General features: G+C 43.5%; 3 protein-coding genes across 3 annotated transcripts in view; all 3 read right to left on the bottom strand.

Annotated features, from left to right (window-relative positions):
- LOC310961334 (neutral ceramidase-like) overlaps window positions 1-16,279 on the bottom strand; it is a gene marked incomplete at both ends in the record, with an annotated part of 67,544 nt that extends 51,265 nt beyond the window's left edge. Inside the window, 2 exon segments of the mRNA XM_083933364.1 lie at window positions 15,902-15,929; window positions 16,275-16,279. Coding sequence (XP_083789490.1) covers window positions 15,902-15,929; window positions 16,275-16,279 — 33 coding nt within the window.
- Window positions 16,280-17,619: 1,340 nt separating this feature from the next.
- LOC310961061 (leukocyte cell-derived chemotaxin-2-like) lies at window positions 17,620-22,176 on the bottom strand. Its single transcript, XM_083933001.1, has 4 exons — window positions 22,097-22,176; window positions 21,839-21,956; window positions 19,294-19,445; window positions 17,620-17,960 (listed from the first exon to the last, which is right to left on the bottom strand). The coding sequence occupies exons 1-4, from the start codon at window positions 22,119-22,121 to the stop codon at window positions 17,794-17,796; spliced, it is 462 nt and encodes a 153-aa protein (XP_083789127.1). The 5' UTR covers window positions 22,122-22,176; the 3' UTR covers window positions 17,620-17,793.
- A 1,928-nt stretch (window positions 22,177-24,104) lies between these two features.
- The window catches only part of LOC310961328 (microfibril-associated glycoprotein 4-like), a gene marked incomplete at its 5' end in the record, with an annotated part of 2,451 nt that continues 260 nt past the window's right edge, over window positions 24,105-26,295 (bottom strand). The window contains 5 exons of the mRNA XM_083933358.1: window positions 24,105-24,432; window positions 24,648-24,815; window positions 24,892-24,988; window positions 26,128-26,166; window positions 26,255-26,295. The exon at window positions 26,255-26,295 is cut by the window's right edge and continues 115 nt beyond it. Of these exons, the coding sequence (XP_083789484.1) occupies window positions 24,179-24,432; window positions 24,648-24,815; window positions 24,892-24,988; window positions 26,128-26,166; window positions 26,255-26,295 (599 nt within the window). The 3' untranslated portion in view covers window positions 24,105-24,178. The remainder of the gene's footprint in view (window positions 24,433-24,647; window positions 24,816-24,891; window positions 24,989-26,127; window positions 26,167-26,254) is intronic.

Below are 26,295 nucleotides of genomic sequence, written 5' to 3'. Positions count from 1 at the left end.
AAACTTAACCGTCTCCTTTAGAGACTAAACTTAACCGTCTCCTTTAGAGACTAAACTTAACCGTCTCCTTTAGAGACTAAACTTAACCGTCTCCTTTAGTGACTAAACTTAACCGTCTCCTTTAGAGTCTAAACTTAACCGTCTCCTTTAGTGTCTAAACTTAACCGTCTCCTTTAGAGACTAAACTTAACCGTCTCCTTTAGTGACTAAACTTAACCGTCACCTTTAGAGACTAAACTTAACCGTCTTCTTTAGTGACTAAACTTAACCGTCTCCTTTAGTGACTAAACTTAACCGTCTTCTTTAGTGACTAAACTTAACCGTCTTCTTTAGTGTCTAAACTTAACCGTCTCCTTTAGAGACTAAACTTAACCGTCTCCTTTAGTGGTCTAAACTTAACCGTCTCCTTTAGTGACTAAACTTAACCGTCTCCTTTAGTGACTAAACTTAACCGTCACCTTTAGAGACTAAACTTAACCGTCTCCTTTAGTGACTAAACTTAAACGTCTCCTTTAGAGACTAAACTTAACCGTCTCCTTTAGTGACTAAACTTAACCGTCTCCTTTAGTCGTCTAAACTTAACCGTCTCCTTTAGTGTCTTAACTTAACGGTCTCCTTTAGTGTCTAAACTTAACCGTCTCCTTTAGTGACTAAACTTAACCGTCTCCTTTAGTGTCTAAACTTAACCGTCTCCTTTAGTGACTAAACTTAACCGTCTCCTTTAGTGTCTAAACTTAACCGTCTCCTTTAGTGACTAAACTTAACCGTCTCCTTTAGAGACTAAACTTAACCGTCTCCTTTAGAGACTAAACTTAACCGTCTCCTTTAGTGACTAAACTTAACCGTCTCCTTTAGAGACTAAACTTAACCGTCTCCTTTAGTGTCTAAACTTAACCGTCTCCTTTAGAGACTAAACTTAACCGTCTCCTTTAGTGTCTAAACTTAACCGTCTCCTTAAGTGACTAAACTTAACCGTCTCCTTTAGTGTCTAAACTTAACCGTCTCCTTTAGTGACTAAACTTAACGGTCTCCTTTAGTGTCTAAACTTAACCGTCTCCTTTAGTGTCTTAACTTAACGGTCTCCTTTAGTGTCTAAACTTAACCGTCTCCTTTAGTGACTAAACTTAACCGTCTCCTTTAGTGTCTAAACTTAACCGTCTCCTTTAGTGACTAAACTTAACCGTCTCCTTTAGTGTCTAAACTTAACCGTCTCCTTTAGTGACTAAACTTAACCGTCTCCTTTAGAGACTAAACTTAACCGTCTCCTTTAGAGACTAAACTTAACCGTCTCCTTTAGTGACTAAACTTAACCGTCTCCTTTAGAGACTAAACTTAACCGTCTCCTTTAGTGACTAAACTTAACCGTCACCTTTAGAGACTAAACTTAACCGTCTCCTTTAGTGTCTAAACTTAACCGTCTCCTTTAGTGACTAAACTTAACCGTCTCCTTTAGTGTCTAAACTTAACCGTCTCCTTTAGTGTCTAAACTTAACCGTCTCCTTTAGTGACTAAACTTAACCGTCTCCTTTAGAGACTAAACTTAACCGTCTCCTTTAGTGACTAAACTTAACCGTCACCTTTAGAGACTAAACTTAACCGTCTCCTTTAGAGACTAAACTTAACTGTCTCCTTTAGTGACTAAACTTAACCGTCTCCTTTAGTGACTAAACTTAACCGTCTCCTTTAGAGACTAAACTTAACCGTCTCCTTTAGAGACTAAACTTAACCGTCTCCTTTAGTGACTAAACTTAACCGTCTCCTTTAGTGACTAAACTTAACCGTCTGCTTTAGAGACTAAACTTAACCGTCTCCTTTAGTGTCTAAACTTAACCGTCACCTTTAGTGACTAAACTTAACCGTCTCCTTTAGAGACTAAACTTAACAGTCTCATTTAGTGTCTAAACTTAACCGTCTCCTTTAGAGACTAAACTTAACCGTCTCCTTTAGTGACTAAACTTAACTGTCTCCTTTAGTGACTAAACTTAACTGTCTCCTTTAGTCGTCTAAACTTAACCGTCTCCTTTAGTGTCTTAACTTAACGGTCTCCTTTAGTGTCTAAACTTAACCGTCTCCTTTAGAGACTAAACTTAACCGTCTCCTTTAGTGACTAAACTTAACCGTCTCCTTTAGTGACTAAACTTAACCGTCTCCTTTAGTGACTAAACTTAACCGTCTCCTTTAGTGTCTAAACTTAACCGTCTCCTTTAGTGACTAAACTTAACCGTCTCCTTTAGTGTCTAAACTTAACCGTCTCCTTTAGTGACTAAACTTAACCGTCTCCTTTAGAGACTAAACTTAACCGTCTCCTTTAGAGACTAAACTTAACCGTCTCCTTTAGTGACTAAACTTAACCGTCTCCTTTAGAGACTAAACTTAACCGTCTCCTTTAGTGACTAAACTTAACCGTCTCCTTTAGTGTCTAAACTTAACCGTCTCCTTTAGTGACTAAACTTAACGGTCTCCTTTAGTGTCTAAACTTAACCGTCTCCTTTAGTGTCTTAACTTAACGGTCTCCTTTAGTGTCTAAACTTAACCGTCTCCTTTAGTGACTAAACTTAACCGTCTCCTTTAGTGTCTAAACTTAACCGTCTCCTTTAGTGACTAAACTTAACCGTCTCCTTTAGTGTCTAAACTTAACCGTCTCCTTTAGTGACTAAACTTAACCGTCTCCTTTAGTGACTAAACTTAACCGTCTCCTTTAGAGACTAAACTTAACCGTCTCCTTTAGTGACTAAACTTAACCGTCTCCTTTAGAGACTAAACTTAACCGTCTCCTTTAGTGTCTAAACTTAACCGTCTCCTTTAGTGACTAAACTTAACCGTCTCCTTTAGTGTCTAAACTTAACCGTCTCCTTTAGTGTCTAAACTTAACCGTCTCCTTTAGTGACTAAACTTAACCGTCTCCTTTAGTGTCTAAACTTAACCGTCTCCTTTAGTGTCTAAACTTAACCGTCTCCTTTAGAGACTAAACTTAACCGTCTCCTTTAGAGACTAAACTTAACCGTCTCCTTTAGAGACTAAACTTAACCGTCTCCTTTAGTGACTAAACTTAACCGTCTCCTTTAGTGACTAAACTTAACCGTCTCATTTAGTGACTGAACTTAACCGTCTCCTTTAGTGACTAAACTTAACCGTCTCCTTTAGAGACTAAACTTAACCGTCTCCTTTAGAGACTAAACTTAACCGTCTCCTTTAGAGACTAAACTTAACCGTCTCCTTTAGTGACTAAACTTAACCGTCTCCTTTAGAGTCTAAACTTAACCGTCTCCTTTAGTGTCTAAACTTAACCGTCTCCTTTAGAGACTAAACTTAACCGTCTCCTTTAGTGACTAAACTTAACCGTCACCTTTAGAGACTAAACTTAACCGTCTTCTTTAGTGACTAAACTTAACCGTCTCCTTTAGTGACTAAACTTAACCGTCTTCTTTAGTGACTAAACTTAACCGTCTTCTTTAGTGTCTAAACTTAACCGTCTCCTTTAGAGACTAAACTTAACCGTCTCCTTTAGTGGTCTAAACTTAACCGTCTCCTTTAGTGACTAAACTTAACCGTCTCCTTTAGTGACTAAACTTAACCGTCACCTTTAGAGACTAAACTTAACCGTCTCCTTTAGTGACTAAACTTAAACGTCTCCTTTAGAGACTAAACTTAACCGTCTCCTTTAGTGACTAAACTTAACCGTCTCCTTTAGTCGTCTAAACTTAACCGTCTCCTTTAGTGTCTTAACTTAACGGTCTCCTTTAGTGTCTAAACTTAACCGTCTCCTTTAGTGACTAAACTTAACCGTCTCCTTTAGTGTCTAAACTTAACCGTCTCCTTTAGTGACTAAACTTAACCGTCTCCTTTAGTGTCTAAACTTAACCGTCTCCTTTAGTGACTAAACTTAACCGTCTCCTTTAGAGACTAAACTTAACCGTCTCCTTTAGAGACTAAACTTAACCGTCTCCTTTAGTGACTAAACTTAACCGTCTCCTTTAGAGACTAAACTTAACCGTCTCCTTTAGTGTCTAAACTTAACCGTCTCCTTTAGAGACTAAACTTAACCGTCTCCTTTAGTGTCTAAACTTAACCGTCTCCTTAAGTGACTAAACTTAACCGTCTCCTTTAGTGTCTAAACTTAACCGTCTCCTTTAGTGACTAAACTTAACGGTCTCCTTTAGTGTCTAAACTTAACCGTCTCCTTTAGTGTCTTAACTTAACGGTCTCCTTTAGTGTCTAAACTTAACCGTCTCCTTTAGTGACTAAACTTAACCGTCTCCTTTAGTGTCTAAACTTAACCGTCTCCTTTAGTGACTAAACTTAACCGTCTCCTTTAGTGTCTAAACTTAACCGTCTCCTTTAGTGACTAAACTTAACCGTCTCCTTTAGAGACTAAACTTAACCGTCTCCTTTAGAGACTAAACTTAACCGTCTCCTTTAGTGACTAAACTTAACCGTCTCCTTTAGAGACTAAACTTAACCGTCTCCTTTAGTGACTAAACTTAACCGTCACCTTTAGAGACTAAACTTAACCGTCTCCTTTAGTGTCTAAACTTAACCGTCTCCTTTAGTGACTAAACTTAACCGTCTCCTTTAGTGTCTAAACTTAACCGTCTCCTTTAGTGTCTAAACTTAACCGTCTCCTTTAGTGACTAAACTTAACCGTCTCCTTTAGAGACTAAACTTAACCGTCTCCTTTAGTGACTAAACTTAACCGTCACCTTTAGAGACTAAACTTAACCGTCTCCTTTAGAGACTAAACTTAACTGTCTCCTTTAGTGACTAAACTTAACCGTCTCCTTTAGTGACTAAACTTAACCGTCTCCTTTAGAGACTAAACTTAACCGTCTCCTTTAGAGACTAAACTTAACCGTCTCCTTTAGTGACTAAACTTAACCGTCTCCTTTAGTGACTAAACTTAACCGTCTGCTTTAGAGACTAAACTTAACCGTCTCCTTTAGTGTCTAAACTTAACCGTCACCTTTAGTGACTAAACTTAACCGTCTCCTTTAGAGACTAAACTTAACAGTCTCATTTAGTGTCTAAACTTAACCGTCTCCTTTAGAGACTAAACTTAACCGTCTCCTTTAGTGACTAAACTTAACTGTCTCCTTTAGTCGTCTAAACTTAACCGTCTCCTTTAGTGTCTTAACTTAACGGTCTCCTTTAGTGTCTAAACTTAACCGTCTCCTTTAGAGACTAAACTTAACCGTCTCCTTTAGTGACTAAACTTAACCGTCTCCTTTAGTGACTAAACTTAACCGTCTCCTTTAGTGACTAAACTTAACCGTCTCCTTTAGTGTCTAAACTTAACCGTCTCCTTTAGTGACTAAACTTAACCGTCTCCTTTAGTGTCTAAACTTAACCGTCTCCTTTAGTGACTAAACTTAACCGTCTCCTTTAGAGACTAAACTTAACCGTCTCCTTTAGAGACTAAACTTAACCGTCTCCTTTAGTGACTAAACTTAACCGTCTCCTTTAGAGACTAAACTTAACCGTCTCCTTTAGTGACTAAACTTAACCGTCTCCTTTAGTGTCTAAACTTAACCGTCTCCTTTAGTGACTAAACTTAACGGTCTCCTTTAGTGTCTAAACTTAACCGTCTCCTTTAGTGTCTTAACTTAACGGTCTCCTTTAGTGTCTAAACTTAACCGTCTCCTTTAGTGACTAAACTTAACCGTCTCCTTTAGTGTCTAAACTTAACCGTCTCCTTTAGTGACTAAACTTAACCGTCTCCTTTAGTGTCTAAACTTAACCGTCTCCTTTAGTGACTAAACTTAACCGTCTCCTTTAGTGACTAAACTTAACCGTCTCCTTTAGAGACTAAACTTAACCGTCTCCTTTAGTGACTAAACTTAACCGTCTCCTTTAGAGACTAAACTTAACCGTCTCCTTTAGTGTCTAAACTTAACCGTCTCCTTTAGTGACTAAACTTAACCGTCTCCTTTAGTGTCTAAACTTAACCGTCTCCTTTAGTGTCTAAACTTAACCGTCTCCTTTAGTGACTAAACTTAACCGTCTCCTTTAGTGTCTAAACTTAACCGTCTCCTTTAGTGTCTAAACTTAACCGTCTCCTTTAGAGACTAAACTTAACCGTCTCCTTTAGAGACTAAACTTAACCGTCTCCTTTAGAGACTAAACTTAACCGTCTCCTTTAGTGACTAAACTTAACCGTCTCCTTTAGTGACTAAACTTAACCGTCTGCTTTAGAGACTAAACTTAACCGTCTCCTTTAGAGACTAAACTTAACCGTCACCTTTAGTGACTAAACTTAACCGTCTCCTTTAGAGACTAAACTTAACAGTCTCATTTAGTGTCTAAACTTAACCGTCTCCTTTAGTGACTAAACTTAACCGTCTCATTTAGTGACTGAACTTAACCGTCTCCTTTAGTGACTAAACTTAACCGTCTCCTTTAGAGACTAAACTTAACCGTCTCCTTTAGAGACTAAACTTAACCGTCTCCTTTAGAGACTAAACTTAACAGTCTCATTTAGTGTCTAAACTTAACCGTCTCATTTAGTGACTGAACTTAACCGTCTCCTTTAGTGACTAAACTTAACCGTCTCCTTTAGAGACTAAACTTAACCGTCTCCTTTAGAGACTAAACTTAACCGTCTCCTTTAGAGACTAAACTTAACCGTCTCCTTTAGTGACTAAACTTAACCGTCTCCTTTAGAGTCTAAACTTAACCGTCTCCTTTAGTGTCTAAACTTAACCGTCTCCTTTAGAGACTAAACTTAACCGTCTCCTTTAGTGACTAAACTTAACCGTCACCTTTAGAGACTAAACTTAACCGTCTTCTTTAGTGACTAAACTTAACCGTCTCCTTTAGTGACTAAACTTAACCGTCTTCTTTAGTGACTAAACTTAACCGTCTTCTTTAGTGTCTAAACTTAACCGTCTCCTTTAGAGACTAAACTTAACCGTCTCCTTTAGTGGTCTAAACTTAACCGTCTCCTTTAGTGACTAAACTTAACCGTCTCCTTTAGTGACTAAACTTAACCGTCACCTTTAGAGACTAAACTTAACCGTCTCCTTTAGTGACTAAACTTAAACGTCTCCTTTAGAGACTAAACTTAACCGTCTCCTTTAGTGACTAAACTTAACCGTCTCCTTTAGTCGTCTAAACTTAACCGTCTCCTTTAGTGTCTTAACTTAACGGTCTCCTTTAGTGTCTAAACTTAACCGTCTCCTTTAGTGTCTAAACTTAACCGTCTCCTTTAGAGACTAAACTTAACCTTCTCCTTTAGAGACTAAACTTAACCGTCTCCTTTAGTGACTAAACTTAACCGTCTCCTTTAGTGTCTAAACTTAACCGTCTCCTTTAGTGACTAAACTTAACCGTCTCCTTTAGTGTCTAAACTTAACCGTCTCCTTTAGAGACTAAACTTAACCGTCTCCTTTAGTGACTAAACTTAACCGTCTCCTTTAGAGACTAAACTTAACCGTCTCCTTTAGTGTCTAAACTTAACCGTCTCCTTTAGTGACTAAACTTAACCGTCTCCTTTAGTGTCTAAACTTAACCGTCTCCTTTAGTGTCTAAACTTAACCGTCTCCTTTAGTGACTAAACTTAACCGTCTCCTTTAGTGTCTAAACTTAACCGTCTCCTTTAGTGACTAAACTTAACCGTCTCCTTTAGTGTCTAAACTTAACCGTCTCCTTTAGAGACTAAACTTAACCGTCTCCTTTAGTGACTAAACTTAACCGTCTCCTTTAGAGACTAAACTTAACCGTCTCCTTTAGTGACTAAACTTAACCGTCTCCTTTAGTGACTAAACTTAACCGTCTCCTTTAGAGACTAAACTTAACCGTCTCCTTTAGAGACTAAACTTAACCGTCTCCTTTAGTGACTAAACTTAACCGTCTCCTTTAGAGACTAAACTTAACCGTCTCCTTTAGTGTCTAAACTTAACCGTCTCCTTTAGAGACTAAACTTAACCGTCTCCTTTAGTGTCTAAACTTAACCGTCTCCTTAAGTGACTAAACTTAACCGTCTCCTTTAGTGTCTAAACTTAACCGTCTCCTTTAGTGACTAAACTTAACGGTCTCCTTTAGTGTCTAAACTTAACCGTCTCCTTTAGTGTCTTAACTTAACGGTCTCCTTTAGTGTCTAAACTTAACCGTCTCCTTTAGTGACTAAACTTAACCGTCTCCTTTAGTGTCTAAACTTAACCGTCTCCTTTAGTGACTAAACTTAACCGTCTCCTTTAGTGACTAAACTTAACCGTCTCCTTTAGAGACTAAACTTAACCGTCTCCTTTAGAGACTAAACTTAACCGTCTCCTTTAGTGACTAAACTAAACCGTCTCCTTTAGTGTCTAAACTTAACCGTCTCCTTTAGAGACTAAACTTAACCGTCTCCTTTAGTGACTAAACTTAACCGTCTCCTTTAGAGACTAAACTTAACCGTCTCCTTTAGAGACTAAACTTAACCGTCTCCTTTAGTGACTAAACTTAACCGTCTCCTTTAGAGACTAAACTTAACCGTCTCCTTTAGTGACTAAACTTAACCGTCACCTTTAGAGACTAAACTTAACCGTCTCCTTTAGTGTCTAAACTTAACCGTCTCCTTTAGTGACTAAACTTAACCGTCTCCTTTAGTGTCTAAACTTAACCGTCTCCTTTAGTGTCTAAACTTAACCGTCTCCTTTAGTGACTAAACTTAACCGTCTCCTTTAGAGACTAAACTTAACCGTCTCCTTTAGTGACTAAACTTAACCGTCACCTTTAGAGACTAAACTTAACCGTCTCCTTTAGAGACTAAACTTAACTGTCTCCTTTAGTGACTAAACTTAACCGTCTCCTTTAGTGACTAAACTTAACCGTCTCCTTTAGAGACTAAACTTAACCGTCTCCTTTAGAGACTAAACTTAACCGTCTCCTTTAGTGACTAAACTTAACCGTCTCCTTTAGTGACTAAACTTAACCGTCTGCTTTAGAGACTAAACTTAACCGTCTCCTTTAGTGTCTAAACTTAACCGTCACCTTTAGTGACTAAACTTAACCGTCTCCTTTAGAGACTAAACTTAACAGTCTCATTTAGTGTCTAAACTTAACCGTCTCCTTTAGTGACTAAACTTAACCGTCTCATTTAGTGACTGAACTTAACCGTCTCCTTTAGTGACTAAACTTAACCGTCTCCTTTAGAGACTAAACTTAACCGTCTCCTTTAGAGACTAAACTTAACCGTCTCCTTTAGTGACTAAACTTAACCGTCTCCTTTAGAGACTAAACTTAACCGTCTCCTTTAGAGACTAAACTTAACCGTCTCCTTTAGAGACTAAACTTAACCGTTTACTTTAGTGACTAAACTTAACCGTCTCCTTTAGAGACTAAACTTAACCGTCTCATTTAGTGTCTAAACTTAACCGTCTCATTTAGTGACTGAACTTAACCGTCTCCTTTAGTGACTAAACTTAACCGTCTCCTTTAGAGACTAAACTTAACCGTCTCCTTTAGAGACTAAACTTAACCGTCTCCTTTAGTGACTAAACTTAACCGTCTCCTTTAGAGACTAAACTTAACGGTCTCATTTAGAGACTAAACTTAACCGTCTCCTTTAGAGACTAAACTTAACCGTCTCCTTTAGAGACTAAACTTAACGGTCTCCTTTAGTGACTAAACTTAACCGTCTCCTTTAGAGACTAAACTTAACCGTCTCCTTTAGAGACTAAACTTAACGGTCTCATTTAGAGACTAAACTTAACCGTCTCCTTTAGAGACTAAACTTAACCGTCTCCTTTAGAGACTAAACTTAACCGTCTCCTTTAGAGACCAAACTTAACCGTCTCCTTTAGTGTCTAAACTTAACCGTCTCCTTTAGTGACTAAACTTAACCGTCTTCTTTAGTGACTAAACTTAACCGTCTTCTTTAGTGTCTAAACTTAACCGTCTCCTTTAGAGACTAAACTTAACCGTCTCCTTTAGTGGTCTAAACTTAACCGTCTCCTTTAGTGACTAAACTTAACCGTCTCCTTTAGTGACTAAACTTAACCGTCACCTTTAGAGACTAAACTTAACCGTCTCCTTTAGTGACTAAACTTAAACGTCTCCTTTAGAGACTAAACTTAACCGTCTCCTTTAGTGACTAAACTTAACCGTCTCCTTTAGTCGTCTAAACTTAACCGTCTCCTTTAGTGTCTTAACTTAACGGTCTCCTTTAGTGTCTAAACTTAACCGTCTCCTTTAGTGACTAAACTTAACCGTCTCCTTTAGTGTCTAAACTTAACCGTCTCCTTTAGTGACTAAACTTAACCGTCTCCTTTAGTGTCTAAACTTAACCGTCTCCTTTAGTGACTAAACTTAACCGTCTCCTTTAGAGACTAAACTTAACCGTCTCCTTTAGAGACTAAACTTAACCGTCTCCTTTAGTGACTAAACTTAACCGTCTCCTTTAGAGACTAAACTTAACCGTCTCCTTTAGTGTCTAAACTTAACCGTCTCCTTTAGAGACTAAACTTAACCGTCTCCTTTAGTGTCTAAACTTAACCGTCTCCTTAAGTGACTAAACTTAACCGTCTCCTTTAGTGTCTAAACTTAACCGTCTCCTTTAGTGACTAAACTTAACGGTCTCCTTTAGTGTCTAAACTTAACCGTCTCCTTTAGTGTCTTAACTTAACGGTCTCCTTTAGTGTCTAAACTTAACCGTCTCCTTTAGTGACTAAACTTAACCGTCTCCTTTAGTGTCTAAACTTAACCGTCTCCTTTAGTGACTAAACTTAACCGTCTCCTTTAGTGACTAAACTTAACCGTCTCCTTTAGAGACTAAACTTAACCGTCTCCTTTAGAGACTAAACTTAACCGTCTCCTTTAGTGACTAAACTTAACCGTCTCCTTTAGTGTCTAAACTTAACCGTCTCCTTTAGAGACTAAACTTAACCGTCTCCTTTAGTGACTAAACTTAACCGTCTCCTTTAGAGACTAAACTTAACCGTCTCCTTTAGAGACTAAACTTAACCGTCTCCTTTAGTGACTAAACTTAACCGTCTCCTTTAGAGACTAAACTTAACCGTCTCCTTTAGTGACTAAACTTAACCGTCACCTTTAGAGACTAAACTTAACCGTCTCCTTTAGTGTCTAAACTTAACCGTCTCCTTTAGTGACTAAACTTAACCGTCTCCTTTAGTGTCTAAACTTAACCGTCTCCTTTAGTGTCTAAACTTAACCGTCTCCTTTAGTGACTAAACTTAACCGTCTCCTTTAGAGACTAAACTTAACCGTCTCCTTTAGTGACTAAACTTAACCGTCACCTTTAGAGACTAAACTTAACCGTCTCCTTTAGAGACTAAACTTAACTGTCTCCTTTAGTGACTAAACTTAACCGTCTCCTTTAGTGACTAAACTTAACCGTCTCCTTTAGAGACTAAACTTAACCGTCTCCTTTAGAGACTAAACTTAACCGTCTCCTTTAGTGACTAAACTTAACCGTCTCCTTTAGTGACTAAACTTAACCGTCTGCTTTAGAGACTAAACTTAACCGTCTCCTTTAGTGTCTAAACTTAACCGTCACCTTTAGTGACTAAACTTAACCGTCTCCTTTAGAGACTAAACTTAACAGTCTCATTTAGTGTCTAAACTTAACCGTCTCCTTTAGTGACTAAACTTAACCGTCTCATTTAGTGACTGAACTTAACCGTCTCCTTTAGTGACTAAACTTAACCGTCTCCTTTAGAGACTAAACTTAACCGTCTCCTTTAGAGACTAAACTTAACCGTCTCCTTTAGTGACTAAACTTAACCGTCTCCTTTAGAGACTAAACTTAACCGTCTCCTTTAGAGACTAAACTTAACCGTCTCCTTTAGAGACTAAACTTAACCGTTTACTTTAGTGACTAAACTTAACCGTCTCCTTTAGAGACTAAACTTAACCGTCTCATTTAGTGTCTAAACTTAACCGTCTCATTTAGTGACTGAACTTAACCGTCTCCTTTAGTGACTAAACTTAACCGTCTCCTTTAGAGACTAAACTTAACCGTCTCCTTTAGAGACTAAACTTAACCGTCTCCTTTAGTGACTAAACTTAACCGTCTCCTTTAGAGACTAAACTTAACGGTCTCATTTAGAGACTAAACTTAACCGTCTCCTTTAGAGACTAAACTTAACCGTCTCCTTTAGAGACTAAACTTAACGGTCTCCTTTAGTGACTAAACTTAACCGTCTCCTTTAGAGACTAAACTTAACCGTCTCCTTTAGAGACTAAACTTAACGGTCTCATTTAGAGACTAAACTTAACCGTCTCCTTTAGAGACTAAACTTAACCGTCTCCTTTAGAGACTAAACTTAACCGTCTCCTTTAGAGACCAAACTTAACCGTCTCCTTTAGTGTCTAAACTTAACCGTCTCCTTTAGTGACTAAACTTAACCGTCTCCTTTAGAGACTAAACTTAACCGTCTCCTTTAGTGACTAAACTTAACAGTCTCATTTAGTGTCTAAACTTAACCGTCTCCTTTAGTGACTAAACTTAACCGTCTCATTTAGTGTCTAAACTTAACCGTCTCCTTTAGTGACTAAACTTAACCGTCTTCTTTAGTGACTAAACTTAACCGTCTCCTTTAGTGACTAAACTTAACCGTCTCATTTAGTGACTGAACTTAACCGTCTCCTTTAGTGACTAAACTTAACCGTCTCCTTTAGTGACTAAACTTAACCGTCTCCTTTAGTGACTAAACTTAACCGTCTCCTTTAGAGACTAAACTTAACCGTCTCCTTTAGTGACTAAACTTAACCGTCTCCTTTAGAGACTAAACTTAACCGTCTCCTTTAGAGACTAAACTTAACCGTCTCCTTTAGTGACTAAACTTAACCGTCTCCTTTAGAGACTAAACTTAACCGTCTCCTTTAGTGTCTAAACTTAACCGTCTCCTTTAGAGACTAAACTTAACCGTCTCCTTTAGTGTCTAAACTTAACCGTCTCCTTAAGTGACTAAACTTAACCGTCTCCTTTAGTGTCTAAACTTAACCGTCTCCTTTAGTGACTAAACTTAACGGTCTCCTTTAGTGTCTAAACTTAACCGTCTCCTTTAGTGTCTTAACTTAACGGTCTCCTTTAGTGTCTAAACTTAACCGTCTCCTTTAGTGACTAAACTTAACCGTCTCCTTTAGTGTCTAAACTTAACCGTCTCCTTTAGTGACTAAACTTAACCGTCTCCTTTAGTGACTAAACTTAACCGTCTCCTTTAGAGACTAAACTTAACCGTCTCCTTTAGAGACTAAACTTAACCGTCTCCTTTAGTGACTAAACTTAACCGTCTCCTTTAGTGTCTAAACTTAACCGTCTCCTTTAGAGACTAAACTTAACCGTCTCCTTTAGTGACTAAACTTAACCGTCTCCTTTAGAGACTAAACTTAACCGTCTCCTTTAGAGACTAAACTTAACCGTCTCCTTTAGTGACTAAACTTAACCGTCTCCTTTAGAGACTAAACTTAACCGTCTCCTTTAGTGACTAAACTTAACCGTCACCTTTAGAGACTAAACTTAACCGTCTCCTTTAGTGTCTAAACTTAACCGTCTCCTTTAGTGACTAAACTTAACCGTCTCCTTTAGTGTCTAAACTTAACCGTCTCCTTTAGTGTCTAAACTTAACCGTCTCCTTTAGTGACTAAACTTAACCGTCTCCTTTAGAGACTAAACTTAACCGTCTCCTTTAGTGACTAAACTTAACCGTCACCTTTAGAGACTAAACTTAACCGTCTCCTTTAGAGACTAAACTTAACTGTCTCCTTTAGTGACTAAACTTAACCGTCTCCTTTAGTGACTAAACTTAACCGTCTCCTTTAGAGACTAAACTTAACCGTCTCCTTTAGAGACTAAACTTAACCGTCTCCTTTAGTGACTAAACTTAACCGTCTCCTTTAGTGACTAAACTTAACCGTCTGCTTTAGAGACTAAACTTAACCGTCTCCTTTAGTGTCTAAACTTAACCGTCACCTTTAGTGACTAAACTTAACCGTCTCCTTTAGAGACTAAACTTAACAGTCTCATTTAGTGTCTAAACTTAACCGTCTCCTTTAGTGACTAAACTTAACCGTCTCATTTAGTGACTGAACTTAACCGTCTCCTTTAGTGACTAAACTTAACCGTCTCCTTTAGAGACTAAACTTAACCGTCTCCTTTAGAGACTAAACTTAACCGTCTCCTTTAGTGACTAAACTTAACCGTCTCCTTTAGAGACTAAACTTAACCGTCTCCTTTAGAGACTAAACTTAACCGTCTCCTTTAGAGACTAAACTTAACCGTTTACTTTAGTGACTAAACTTAACCGTCTCCTTTAGAGACTAAACTTAACCGTCTCATTTAGTGTCTAAACTTAACCGTCTCATTTAGTGACTGAACTTAACCGTCTCCTTTAGTGTCTAAACTTAACCGTCTCCTTTAGTGACTAAACTTAACCGTCTCCTTTAGAGACTAAACTTAACCGTCTCCTTTAGAGACTAAACTTAACCGTCTCCTTTAGTGACTAAACTTAACCGTCTCCTTTAGAGACTAAACTTAACGGTCTCATTTAGAGACTAAACTTAACCGTCTCCTTTAGAGACTAAACTTAACCGTCTCCTTTAGAGACTAAACTTAACGGTCTCCTTTAGTGACTAAACTTAACCGTCTCCTTTAGAGACTAAACTTAACCGTCTCCTTTAGAGACTAAACTTAACGGTCTCATTTAGAGACTAAACTTAACCGTCTCCTTTAGAGACTAAACTTAACCGTCTCCTTTAGAGACTAAACTTAACCGTCTCCTTTAGAGACCAAACTTAACCGTCTCCTTTAGTGTCTAAACTTAACCGTCTCCTTTAGTGACTAAACTTAACCGTCTCCTTTAGAGACTAAACTTAACCGTCTCCTTTAGTGACTAAACTTAACAGTCTCATTTAGTGTCTAAACTTAACCGTCTCCTTTAGTGTCTAAACTTAACCGTCTCATTTAGTGTCTAAACTTAACCGTCTCCTTTAGTGACTAAACTTAACCGTCTTCTTTAGTGACTAAACTTAACCGTCTCCTTTAGTGACTAAACTTAACCGTCTCATTTAGTGACTGAACTTAACCGTCTCCTTTAGTGACTAAACTTAACCGTCTCCTTTAGTGACTAAACTTAACCGTCTCCTTTAGTGACTAAACTTAACCGTCTCCTTTAGAGACTAAACTTAACCGTCTCCTTTAGTGACTAAACTTAACCGTCTCCTTTAGAGACTAAACTTAACCGTCTCCTTTAGTGACTAAACTTAACCGTCTCCTTTAGAGACTAAACTTAACCGTCTCCTTTAGAGACTAAACTTAACCGTCTCCTTTAGTGACTAAACTTAACCGTCTCCTTTAGTGACTAAACTTAACCGTCTCCTTTAGTGACTAAACTTAACCGTCTCCTTTAGTGACTAAACTTAACCGTCTCCTTTAGTGACTAAACTTAACCGTCACCTTTAGTGTCTAAACTTAACCGTCTCCTTTAGTGACTAAACTTAACCGTCTCCTTTAGTGACTAAACTTAACCGTCTCCTTTAGTGACTAAACTTAACCGTCTCCTTTAGTGACTAAACTTAACCGTCTCCTTTAGTGACTAAACTTAACCGTCTCCTTTAGTGTCTAAACTTAACCGTCTCCTTTAGTGACTAAACTTAACCGTCTCCTTTAGTGACTAAACTTAACCGTCTCCTTTAGTGACTAAACTTAACCGTCACCTTTAGTGTCTAAACTTAACCGTCTCCTTTAGTGACTAAACTTAACCGTCTCCTTTAGTGACTAAACTTAACCGTCTCCTTTAGTGTCTAAACTTAACCGTCTCCTTTAGAGACTAAACTTAACCGTCTCCTTTAGAGACTAAACTTAACCGTCACCTTAGAGACTAAACTTAACCGTCTCCTTTAGTGGTCTAAACTTAACCGTCTCATTTAGTGGTCTAAACTTAACAGTCTCATTTAGTGGTCTAACCTCTGAGTGTTGATTCAGTTTTTTGCTCCTGGAAACAAAAGAAATGCAACAAAACGTTTGTTTTGCGTTGAAGCAACTTTATTGTTTTTACAGAAAGAAGAAAGAACGGCGAACGGCGTGGGGTCAGAACGGCGTGGGGTCAGAACGGCGTGGGGTCAGAACGGCGTGGGGTCAGAACGGCGTGGGGTCAGAACGGCGTGGGGTCAGAACGGCGTGGGGTCAGAACGGCGTGGGGTCAGAACGGCGTGGGGTCAGAACGGCGTGGGGTCAGAGCGGCGTGGGGTCAGAACGGCGTGGGGTCAGAACGGCGTGGGGTCAGAACGGCGTGGGGTCAGAGCGGCGTGGGGTCAGAACGGCGTGGGGTCAGAAGAACGGCATGGGGTCAGAAGAAGGGCGTGGGGTCAGGACGGCGTGGGGTCAGAGCGGCGTGGGGTCAGAGCGGCGTGGGGTCAGAGCGGCGTGGGGTCAGAACGGCGTGGGGTCAGAGCGGCGTGGGGTCAGAACGGTGTGGGGTCAGAGCGGCGTGGGGTCAGAACGGCGTGGGGTCAGAACGGCGTGGGGTCAGAACGGCGTGGGGTCAGAACGGCGTGGGGTCAGAAGAAGGGCGTGGGGTCAGAGCGGCGTGGGGTCAGAGCGGCGTGGGGTCAGAACGGCGTGGGGTCAGAACGGCGTGGGGTCAGAACGGCGTGGGGTCAGAAGAACGGCATGGGGTCAGAAGAAGGGCGTGGGGTCAGAACGGCGTGGGGTCAGAACAGCGTGGGGTCCGAACGGCGTGGGGTCAGAAGAAGGGCGTGGGGTCAGGACGGCGTGGGGTCCGAACGGCGTGGGGTCAGAACGGCGTGGGGTCAGAGCGGCGTGGGGTCAGAACGGCGTGGGGTCCGAACGGCGTGGGGTCAGAACGGCGTGGGCTCAGAACGGCGTGGGGTCAGAACGGCGTGGGGTCAGAACAGGGTGGGGTCAGAGCGGCGTGGGGTCAGAGCGGCGTGGGGTCAGAGCGGCGTGGGGTCAGAACGGCGTGGGGTCAGAACGGCGTGGGGTCAGAAGAACGGCGTGGGCTCAGAGCGGTGTGGGGTCAGAACGGCGTGGGGTCAGAACGGCGTGGGGTCAGAGCGGCGTGGGGTCAGAAGAACGGCGTGGGGTCAGAGCGGCGTGGGGTCAGGAGAACGGCGTGGGGTCAGAACGGCGTGGGGTCAGAACGGCGTGGGGTCAGAGCGGCGTGGGGTCAGAAGAACGTCGTGGGGTCAGAAGAACAGCGTGGGGTCAGAGCGGCGTGGGGTCAGAACGGCGTGGGGTCAGAACGGCGTGGGGTCAGAAGAACGGCATGGGGTCAGGACGGCGTGGGGTCCGAACGGCGTGGGGTCAGAAGAACGGCGTGGGGTCAGAACGACGTGGGGTCAGAACGGCGTGGGGTCAGAACGGCGTGGGGTCAGAACGACGTGGGGTCAGAACGGCGTGGGGTCAGAACGGCGTGGGGTCAGAACGGCGTGGGCTCAGAAGAACGGCATGGGGTCAGAAGAAGGGCGTGGGGTCAGGACGGCGTGGGGTCAGAAGAACGTCGTGGGGTCAGAACGGCGTGGGGTCAGAACGGCGTGGGGTCAGAACGGCGTGGGGTCAGAACGGCGTGGGGTCAGAAGAACGGCATGGGGTCAGAAGAAGGGCGTGGGGTCAGGACGGCGTGGGGTCAGAACGGCGTGGGGTCCGAACGGCGTGGGGTCAGAACGGCGTGGGGTCAGAGCGGCGTGGGGTCAGAACGGCGTGGGGTCAGAACGGCGTGGGGTCAGAGCGGCGTGGGGTCAGAACGGCGTGGGGTCAGAACGGCGTGGGGTCAGAACGGCGTGGGCTCAGAAGTACGGCGTGGGGTCAGGACGGCGTGGGGTCAGAGCGGCGTGGGCTCAGAAGTACGGCGTGGGGTCGCTCTTGTCGCACATCTGCACGTGCACGTGCGAGGTGATGTCCTGGTACACGGACTGCATCGGCAGCAGGACGCCGAGCCGCTCGCCCTTCCTCACGGAGCCGGCGGTTCGATCCGGGCGAACGTAGAAAAGCTTAAAACACAAACCTGCAGAAAAACACACGTTTGAAGATATTAGATCAGGTCTCAGGGGACCAGGTCCAGACCCTGATCCTGGATCAGGTCTCAGGGGACCAGGTCCAGCCTCTGATCCTGGATCAGGTCTCAGGGGCAGCAGCTCCAGCCTCTGATCCTGGATCAGGTCTCAGGGGCAGCCTCTCCAGGTGTCTCCATCGTTGCCCACGTGGGCGTTGAAGTCTCCCAGCAGGACTCTGGAGTCCCCTACTGGAGCCCCATGCAGGACTCCATTCAGGGTCTCCAAGAAGGCCCCAGACTCTGAACTGCTGTTCGCTGCATCTGCACCAACAACAGTCAGAGTCCCCCCCCACCACCCGCAGGCGTAAGGAGGCCACCCTCTGGTCCACCGGGGTCAACTCCAACACCGCGGCGCTCAGCCGGGGGTTTGAGAGTCTCCCCACACCCGCCCGGCCCCTCACACCCTGGGCCCCTCCAGAGAAGACCAGGGTCCAGCCCCTATCCAGGAGCACGGGTCCAGATCCAGACTGTGTGTGGAGGTGAGCCCCCCCAGATCTAACTGGGAGCTCCACCTCCCTCACAAGCTCCGGCTCCTTCCCCCACAGAGAGGAGACGCTCCACGTCCCCAGAGCCTCTGCTGCCCGGGTCTGGACCCTCCAGGCCCCTCACCTCACTGCCCCCCGTGCAGCAGCGCCCCGACCCCAGAGGCTCCTCCTGTGAGTGGAGGGCCCACAGGATGGAGAGGGGGGGCACAGGATGGAGAGGGGGGGGGGGCACAGGATGGGGGGGGGGGGGGGGGCACATGATGGAGAGGGGGAGGGGCCCACAGGATGGAGGGGCCACGTCACTTTTTCGGGCTCCGTGGCAAAACCCGGCCACCAGGCGCTCGCCAGCGAGCCCTCCGCCTGGGCCTGGGTCCAGACCACAGCCCTCAGGGTCACAGGGACTCAGACCTGAACCACCATGAGGGGACGGGTCCAGACCACAGCCCTCAGGGTCACAGGGACTCAGACCTGAACCACCATGAGGGGACGGGTCCAGACCACAGCCCTCAGGGTCACAGGGACTCAGACCTGAACCACCATGAGGGGACGGGTCCAGACCACAGCCCTCAGGTTCACAGGGACTCAGACCTGAACCACCATGAGGGGACGGGTCCAGACCACAGCCCTCAGGTTCACAGGGACTCAGACCTGAACCACCATGAGGGGACGGGTCCAGACCACAGCCCTCAGGTTCACAGGGACTCAGACCTGAACCACCATGAGGGGACGGGTCTCTGTTCCATGTTTATTTATTATAACATATTCATAATAATAATAATAATAATATATAAGTGACGCACCCTCTCCGCTCAGGTTGATGCCGCTGTTGATGGCGGCCTTCGTCGGGTCGTTGTAGACAGTGAGTTTCCCGTTGAGCGTCACGTCAAACGGAGCGAAGACGATCGAGCCGTCGCTGCACGCGATGTCCAGACCCTGGTGCAGGCGGTCGCCCCTGAGACACACGAGCAGCACAGAAGGATGCAAAATGACTTAAAATAGATGCAAAACCAGCACAAAAAGATGCAAAATGACTAAAAATAGATGCAAAACCAGCACAAAAAGATGCAAAATGACTAAAAATCGATGCAAAACCAGCACAAAAAGATGCAAAATGACTAAAAATAGATGCAAAACCAGCACAAAAAGATGCAAAATGACTAAAAATAGATGCAAAACCACCACAAAAAGATGCAAAATGACTAAAAATAGATGCAAAACCAGCACAAAAAGATGCAAAATGACTAAAAATAGATGCAAAACCAGCACAAAAAGATGCAAAATGAGTAAAAATAGATGCAAAACCAGCACAAAAAGATGCAAAATGAGTAAAAATAGATGCAAAACCAGCACAAAAAGATGCAAAATGAGTAAAAATAGATGAAAACCAGCACAAAAAGATGCAAAATGACTAAAAATAGATGCAAAACCAGCACAAAAAGATGCAAAATGAGTAAAAATAGATGCAAAACAACACAAAAAGATGCAAAATGAGTAAAAATAGATGCAAAACCAGCACAAAAAGATGCAAAATGAGTAAAAATAGATGCAAAACCAGCACAAAAAGATGCAAAATGAGTAAAAATAGATGAAAACCAGCACAAAAAGATGCAAAATGACTAAAAATAGATGCAAAACCACCACAAAAAGATGCAAAATGAGTAAAAATAGATGCAAAACCAGCACAAAAAGATGCAAAATGACTAAAAATAGATGCAAAACCACCACAAAAAGATGCAAAATGACTAAAAATAGATGCAAAACCAGCACAAAAAGATGCAAAATGACTAAAAATAGATGCAAAACCAGCACAAAAAGATGCAAAATGAGTAAAAATAGATGAAAACCAGCACAAAAAGATGCAAAATGACTAAAATTGATGCAAAACCAGCACAAAAAGATGCAAAATGAGTAAAAATAGATGCAAAACCAGCACAAAAAGATGCAAAATGACTAAAAATAGATGCAAAACCAGCACAAAAAGATGCAAAATGACTAAAAATAGATGCAAAACAACACAAAAAGATGCAAAATGACTAAAAATAGATAAAAAACCACCACAAAAAGATGCAAAATGACTAAAAATAGATGCAAAACCAGCACAAAAAGATGCAAAATGACTAAAAATAGATGCAAAACCAGCACAAAAAGATGCAAAATGACTAAAAATAGATGCAAAACCACCACAAAAAGATGCAGAATGACTAAAAATAGATGCAAAACCACCACAAAAAGATGCAAAATGACTAAAAATAGATGCAAAACCAGCACAAAAAGATGCAAAATGACTAAAAATAGATGCAAAACCACCACAAAAAGATGCTAAATGACTAAAAATAGATGCAAAACCACCACAAAAAGATGCAAAACCACCACAAAAAGATGCAAAATGACTAAAAATAGATGCAAAACCAGCACAAAAAGATGCAAAATGACTAAAAATAGATGCAAAACCAGCACAAAAAGATGCAAAATGACTAAAAATAGATGCAAAACCACCACAAAAAGATGCAAAATGACTAAAAATAGATGCAAAACCAGCACAAAAAGATGCAAAATGACTTAAAATAGATGCAAAACCACCACAAAAAGATGCAAAATGACTAAAAATAGATGCAAAACCAGCACAAAAAGATGCAAAATGACTAAAAATAGATGCAAAACCACCTCAAAAAGATGCAAAATGACTAAAAATAGATGCAAAACCAGCACAAAAAGATGCAAAATGACTAAAAATAGATGCAAAACCAGCACAAAAAGATGCAAAATGACTAAAAAAAGATGCAAAACCACCACAAAAAGATGCAAAATGACTAAAAAAAGATGCAAAACCACCTCAAAAAGATGCAAAATGTCTAAAAATAGATGCAAAACCAGCACAAAAAGATGCAAAATGACTAAAAATAGATGCAAAACCAGCACAAAAAGATGCAAAATGACTAAAAAAAGATGCAAAACCACCACAAAAAGATGCAAAATGACTAAAAAAAGATGCAAAACCACCTCAAAAAGATGCAAAATGTCTAAAAATAGATGCAAAACCAGCACAAAAAGATGCAAAATGACTAAAAATAGATGCAAAACCAGCACAAAAAGATGCAAAATGACTAAAAAAAGATGCAAAACCACCACAAAAAGATGCAAAATGACTAAAAATAGATGAAAACCAGCACAAAAAGATGCAAAATGACTAAAAATAGATGCAAAACCATCACAAAAAGATGCAAAATGACTAAAAATAGATGCAAAACCAGCACAAAAAGATGCAAAATGACTAAAAAAAGATGCAAAACCACCACAAAAAGATGCAAAATGACTAAAAACAGATAAAAACAAAGGTGTTGTCACCGTCGGGCTCCGTAGCGTCCTTGTCCCCATCGGTCGGTCGTTCTCCGTGTGTTGTGAGGGTTTCCACTGCAGAGCTGACCGAACTTCACCCCATCACACACACACACACACAACACAGCTGCACACACACACACACACACACACACACAGACACACACACACACACACACACACACACACACACACACACACACACATTAATAAGAACATAATTAAGTGTAAAGCGTCTGATTGGTGGGTTCGGTTCGAGTCCCTCACCCAGCAGAGCGACGGCTCGTCTCATGTTTCCCGTGTTCGCTGCAGATGAAGCGTTTCTTCTTCTTCTCTCCTTTAAATGTGTTCAGAGTGTCGACACAGTGGAAAGTTCCAGGTCCTGGGGAAGTTTCACTCTTTCACAATAAAACAAAGTTCATGTGACGCTTCAACACAAACAGCAGCTGCTGCTTCTGATGTTTGCTTTTTCCTCCATTTCAGCACAAAACTCTGCTTTAAAATCACCAAACATGAATGTTCTCGTTCTTCTTCGGCTCAAAATCACCAAACGTTCAAACATGTTCAGGATTTTTAGCTTTTCAACGACACTTTTATCATTTAAAGTTTATTTTTAGCACAAAAAACACAAAAAAAATCATTATTTTCCATTTAATAAAAAGAAGTTTGATGAAACTTTGAGTCTTTGATTTTAACACAAAGAATTATTATATTACATTAATATTTTTTATGCAGTTTAAGACTCTGACTCACCTTCGTGGCTCATTGACTTCCATTAAAACCACGTTTTTACAGAATAAATTAATAAATGCGATGCAGGAAACGTGTTTTTCCAGATCATGGAGCCGAGTGACGGACGCTGACCCACACGGGAAACTTCACCACATGCTACTTTTTATTATAATATATAAAAAAGCAGGAAACCGCTGGATTGTTCCTCCGGGTCTGGAACGAGTCCTGACCCCAAGTGAAGGACTTCAAGGACCTCGGGATCTGGTTCACGAGTGAGGGGACGATGGAGCAGCGGGGGCGGAGCTGCAGTCGCTCTACCCTCAGTCCTGGTTCCTACCCTCACCTGTGGTCCTGAAAGCTGGGTCAGGACCCAAAGAACCAGGTCCAGGTCAGGACCCAAAGAACCAGGTCCAGGTCAGGACCCAAAGAACCAGGTCCAGGTCAGGACCCAAAGAACCAGGTCCAGGTCAGGACCCAAAGAACCAGGTCCAGGTCAGGACCCAAAGAACCAGGTCCAGGTCAGGACCCAAAGAACCAGGTCCAGGTCAGGACCCACAGAACCAGGTCCAGGTCAGGACCCAAAGAACCAGGTCCAGGTCAGGAACCAAAGAACCAGGTCCAGGTCAGGACCCACAGAACCAGGTCCAGGTCAGGACCCACAGAACCAGGTCCAGGTCCAAGCGTGTGAAGTGTGTTTCCTCAGGAGGGGGTCTGGAGTCTCCCTTAGAGAGAGGGGGAGAAGTTCAGCATCCGTGAGGAACTCGGAGTAGAGCCGCTGCTCCTTTGTGTTGAAAGGAGCCAGTTGAGGTGGTTCAGGATCATCTGGTAAGGATGAACCCTGGGCGCCTCCCTAGGGAGGTGTTCCAGGCACGTCCAGCTGGGAGGAGGCCTCGGGGAAGACCCAGGACCAGGTGCAGAGATTAGATCTCTGCCGTGAGTTCAGCTGTAAATGCAGAGTGAAGATGTTCGGATTTGTGAAGTTTGATGAGGCTGTGAAACGTCTCCTCTGGGGACAGACGTCCTCACACATGGAGACAACTGGACTCACTGAGTCCTCAAGAGTCTCGTGACCCAGGTCATGGACCCGGAGGACCCGTTTACACCTTCACATCGGGAGCTCGGAGGTTTGGAAAAGGACAGTTTTTCCCAAACCAACGTTTGTCGAACTTTGTGGCGTGATCTCGCCTCCTTCCGTACACGTTAGCATGAGGTGGTTGGTTCCAGTGATACTGACTTAAATACATGCATTCGTTCAAGACACGTCGCGTCTGTGACGAGGTTCCTGACGGCCCGGTTCTGGGTGTTCAGGGTCAGTTTGAAGGACGGGCCCAGGCCCTGCACCGCGGCGTTCATCTGGAGGACATCGGCGTCAGGCTGGACTCCAGCGCCTTCACGTGGGCCGATCTGGACGGTGTGGTGCATGGCCAGGCCGTCCTCGCGCTCCCTCAGCGTCTGGTCCACGTACAGCTTGGTCTTCTTGGGCACGTTAAACAGGGTTCAGACAGAAAGACACAGGAGACAAATGAAGACACATCACAGCAGGTTCATGCTCACATCGTGCTTTATTGTTTTTAAAGCTGAGTTCAGTTTCAGACTGAAGGAAACATCGGAGTGAAGCTACTGCACAGGACGGATCTTCATGCTGATGCTCTTCAGGGAGTAGTCATTGCCCTTCCACGTCTCCCACTCCACCCCAACAGCATGGAGAGTGCCATCAGCCCCCCAACGATAAACCCCGTTGGGATTGGCGTCGAGGCAGTTGATGTACCAGAACGCCCCCAGGAATCTCTTGGCACAGTTGTCGGACCAGGTGTCCTGGTCTTTGTCGAAGGTGGAGAACTTCATCCCGTTGTGAACTCTCAGGGCGTCTCCTACAGAAACACAGCAAGTGTTTAAATCCTGCTCACCATCGGGACGTTAGGCCGCGACAGTGGAAGGGACGGCTGCGGCGTTCCAGAACGTGTTCCCGTAGCAGACAGTTGGGCTACAACGCCAAGAACCCGTGGAGTGTTTCTCGAAGGCCGTAGTCGTCCCTTAAACCGTCGCTGCTTAAAGTCCTTAATACCTCACCTGGACCTCTACTCACCTGCCCCTCCATTAGTGAACCCAGACACAGTCAGTGTGTATCCGTAGGACTCTGGGCCCACGGAGAACGAGGAGTAACGAGCAAACGCTTTGTTCCCTTCAAAGTCCTCCATGTCCACCAGCAGCTCGTACTTTTTCCTCAGAGTCAGGTGGAAGACGTTCTCCAGACCTGGAAACAAGCAGACGCACGTTAGAAGCCGTGAGATCCACGGAGTCAGGGCTGTTGGTGTGGCGTGCGTTCTCACCGAGCCAGTACTCTCCTGCAGCGCTGCCAAAGCCAGCCTTGTAGTGTTCCCAGGGCCTGTAGAAGTTCACCGAGCCGTCCATCCTCCTCTGGATCACCTGGGGGACGGGACGGAGGGCAACCAGCTAAACACACGAGGAATCTGACGGCTCATGTTCCACACAACAACGTCTGTCAGAGGTTTAACGGGAGCACGTTAGTAGTTTGTGTTTCCAGAGAGGAGAGTTTGATCCGCCTCTCTGTGTCCAGTCTCTGGAACTTGAAGCTCGACTGGTCTTCGGCCTCCCTCAGTTCTCTCACGCCACACCCCTCCTCCGCCCCTCCACTGGCTTCCTGTAGCTGCTTCATCCGCGTTAAGTCTCTAGTACTTGGGTATCACACTACTAATGGATCAGGCCCAGCTTACATCCAGGACATGGAGAAGCCCTCGCCCCCAGCACGCCCACTCCGCTCCGCTCTGCATCGGCCAATCGTCCTGTTCCCCATCGACAGCAGAAAGTCCACACATCTGCCTCCGCGGGCTAAGAACGCATCTCTTTGACCAGCAGCACTCACGTCCTGCACGTATACAGTTTGCATCTCTCTGTAGTTTGAAGGGGAGCGCTCGTATGTTGCCGGGTCCTCGCTTTGTTTTTTCCATCAGTGACGAATTCCCCGGCAAATAGGCTTATGTAGACCCCCCCCCCCACACACACACACACACACACCCTAATGTACTGTAACAAGAACCTGCACTTGTCCCAAACTCCCCCAGTAACTTCTGGCTTATTTCCAACCTGCCCCTCCATCATTGCCTTGACCCCAATCAGCTCTACGAGCTTTAGGGTCTGGTTTCTGCTCAGACCACAGCCCAGAGCCCACTCCCATTAAAGCCACTATAAAAATATAAATAACAAAGAGTTGTGTAACGAACTGAGCATCCTGGGACGAAGACACTCGTCACGTTTGATGCATCTTTACGATCAACACGTCCTCGAACCGTAGCGACAGAACGGGGCGATCGCCAGCGTCTCCACCGTTCTGTGTGCAGTGGTGAACTGAACCACTTGGATCGGATTGAAGTCACTGTTGACCTTTGGTTTCACCGGGACACGAACACTTGACCCCCCCCCCACCCCCCCCACGTGGAGTTTGGCGCTCTAATACGCCGTCATCTTACGTTAATGGAAGGCGTCGGGTCGCTCTGAACAGGTCCTGGACCTGAGAACTGAGTCAACACTGGAGTTCAGATACTCACCGTCCATCGTCCCGCCTCAGAGACCATGTCACAGTACACCTACACACACAAACACACACTCATTAACACGTCAGAGGAGGTCGACCGTGTGAAGGTGCACCCGCGACCCAGAGAGGATGACGTGTACCTGGACCGCGGACGTGGATCCGATGGGATAGATGGTGTAGA

This window comes from Echiichthys vipera, assembly GCF_963691815.1.
Source record: "Echiichthys vipera genome assembly, chromosome: 18".
NCBI lineage: Eukaryota > Metazoa > Chordata > Actinopteri > Perciformes > Trachinidae > Echiichthys > Echiichthys vipera.
The sequence above is the reverse complement of the archived record's forward strand: the minus strand, read 5'-3'. Positions and strand labels throughout refer to the sequence as shown.

Excerpts from the sequence above, each read along its gene's own strand:
- LOC310961061 (XM_083933001.1), bottom strand. The coding sequence starts at position 22,121 with ATGAGACGAGCCGTCGCTCTGCTGG. Across the intron at positions 19,446-21,838 it reads GGACGCTACGGAGCCCGACG|GGGCGACCGCCTGCACCAGG; the intron begins GTGACAACACCT and ends CGTGTGTCTCAG. Across the intron at positions 17,961-19,293 it reads CATCAACCTGAGCGGAGAGG|GTTTGTGTTTTAAGCTTTTC; the intron begins GTGCGTCACTTA and ends GTTTTTCTGCAG.